Source organism: Myotis lucifugus, unplaced genomic scaffold (assembly GCF_000147115.1).
Source record: "Myotis lucifugus unplaced genomic scaffold, Myoluc2.0 scaffold_585, whole genome shotgun sequence".
NCBI lineage: Eukaryota > Metazoa > Chordata > Mammalia > Chiroptera > Vespertilionidae > Myotis > Myotis lucifugus.
In genome coordinates this window covers 452,945-454,719 of record NW_005871633.1, presented here as the reverse complement: position 1 = coordinate 454,719, position 1,775 = coordinate 452,945, and the positions used below count along the sequence as shown (strand labels likewise).

At 58.6% G+C, this 1,775-nt stretch overlaps 1 protein-coding gene across 1 annotated transcript in view; it reads right to left on the bottom strand.

The window, feature by feature from the left end:
* Positions 1–261: 261 nt before the first annotated feature.
* Positions 262–1,775, bottom strand: part of CCHCR1 (coiled-coil alpha-helical rod protein 1) — a 13,117-nt gene continuing 11,603 nt past the window's right edge. Inside the window, exons 13-16 of the mRNA XM_023745847.1 lie at positions 1,321–1,343; positions 999–1,213; positions 743–902; positions 262–510 (exon numbers count right to left, since the gene is read on the bottom strand). Coding sequence (XP_023601615.1) covers positions 344–510; positions 743–902; positions 999–1,213; positions 1,321–1,343 — 565 coding nt within the window. The 3' untranslated portion in view covers positions 262–343. The remainder of the gene's footprint in view (positions 511–742; positions 903–998; positions 1,214–1,320; positions 1,344–1,775) is intronic.

Genomic DNA, 1,775 nt, shown 5'->3' with positions numbered 1-1,775 from the left:
TCCCAGAGACAACACGTCTGTGCAATGGCCCTATTCAGTCATCTTTTTGAAAAAACATGTATTTTTATTGATTTCAGAAAGGAAGAAAGAGGGAAAGAAAGATAGAAACATCAATGATGAGAGAAGATCATTGATCGGCTGCCTCCTGCACGCCCCCCACTAGGGATCGAGTCTGCAACCCGGGCCTGTGCCCTTGGCTGGAATTGAACCCGGGACCCTTCAGTCCGCAGGCAGATGCTCTATCCACTGAGCCAAACCGGCTAGGGCTATTCAGTCATCTTTATTGAGGCACAAAATCCAGACACCTTGGTGGCTGGTATCCCTGAGGGCAGGCCCCCAAACCTCACCCCATTTCACGATCCTCCTGGCCCGCTGGGCCCCCCTGAGCCCCCAGGCACTCCGAGCCCCTGGCTGCAGGAGAGTTCTGGTTGTCTCCTTGAGAAACGGCCTCCTCTTTGGAAATGGCCTCACTCAGACTCTGCAGGTCATCCAGCAGGACAGAGAGGGATTCTGGGAAAGACCAGGGGATGGAGCCAGACAAGAGAAGGCCATGAGGTTCTGTGCAGAGGAGCAGGGCTGCCCCTGGGGGTGGGGGGTGAGGGAGGAGGTTCTCGGGTCCATGGCAGATGTGAATAAAGGGTCACAGAGAACAAGGCTCATGCACTGGAGTATCTGGGGTAGAGGTTCCAGAAGTGCTCCCCCACCCCACACACCATCTGTCCCTTCCCACTTAGACCACTACCTTTAGTGGCTGCCCTGGGGCCAAGCGCTGCGGCTGGAGGCGCTGGTGCCGATGGCCCTGCCGGCCGGGGGCTGGGCCGCACAGACCCTCCCTTATCCAGGACCGCCAACAGTCGCTGCTGCTTGTAACGGGAGAGGAGACCCTCCTGCTGCAAGGTGGCCTGGGAAGGAGAGGGTTCAACGCCACCAGGCAGGGCAGAGCCTCCCCGCTTCTCCACACCTCTACTCCCCACCAGCCCAGCCTCCGCCTCCCCTACCAGCAGGAGGTTCTTGTCCCTCTGCAGCTCCTGCAGGCGCTGGGTCAGCCGCAGCCCCTCCTCCTTCCGGGCCTCTTCCTGCAGGCGCCGGAGCTCCTGGTTCCGTTCCTTTTCCCGGGTGGCTTTGCGCTGCATCTGGCCCAGGGAGACCACTGTGGGGAAGCAGGGGAAGGTGTGGGGCTGCCCAGAGGTCGCGAGGCTCCATGAAAACAAGACTGGGATGATGGGCAGGAGCGTTGGGTCCTAGCTTGGTGACCACCCCTTCTGTACAGGGAGAGGGGTTGCCGCTCTAGGACCCTGTCAATCTGCTCCCCACCCGAACCTTCCCGGAGCCCTGAGGGGAAACTGGATATGAACCGAGTATTAGATTTTGTCCAACAAATGTACATTTTCATCAATGTGGCAATGGCGTTGAGGCTTATGGGACACTGTCCTCTCTGTAGGAGATGCAGGTCAACAGCCATGATGCTTGTAATTCACTGACTCCCCAGAAATGTATCTGGTGGTGTGTGCAGAGGAGCCAGTGTGGCAGGTGAGCGAGGGCGTGAGCGAGGGCTGGGTCGAGGCGCAGAAGGACGGTGCAGGCGCTCATCACAGGACTGTCCTCCCTTGCGAGGGGTTAGACATTTTTCCTACTAAAGAGCTGGGGGTCCTCGGTGGGGAGGCATGGAGGGGCGTCGCCTCTGTGGAGGGTGCTGGCTACCTGGGTGCTTGGTAACTCCAGCACCTTCCAAGGAAGCTTCCCAGAAAGCTTCTAAAATAACCTGTGTCTACACA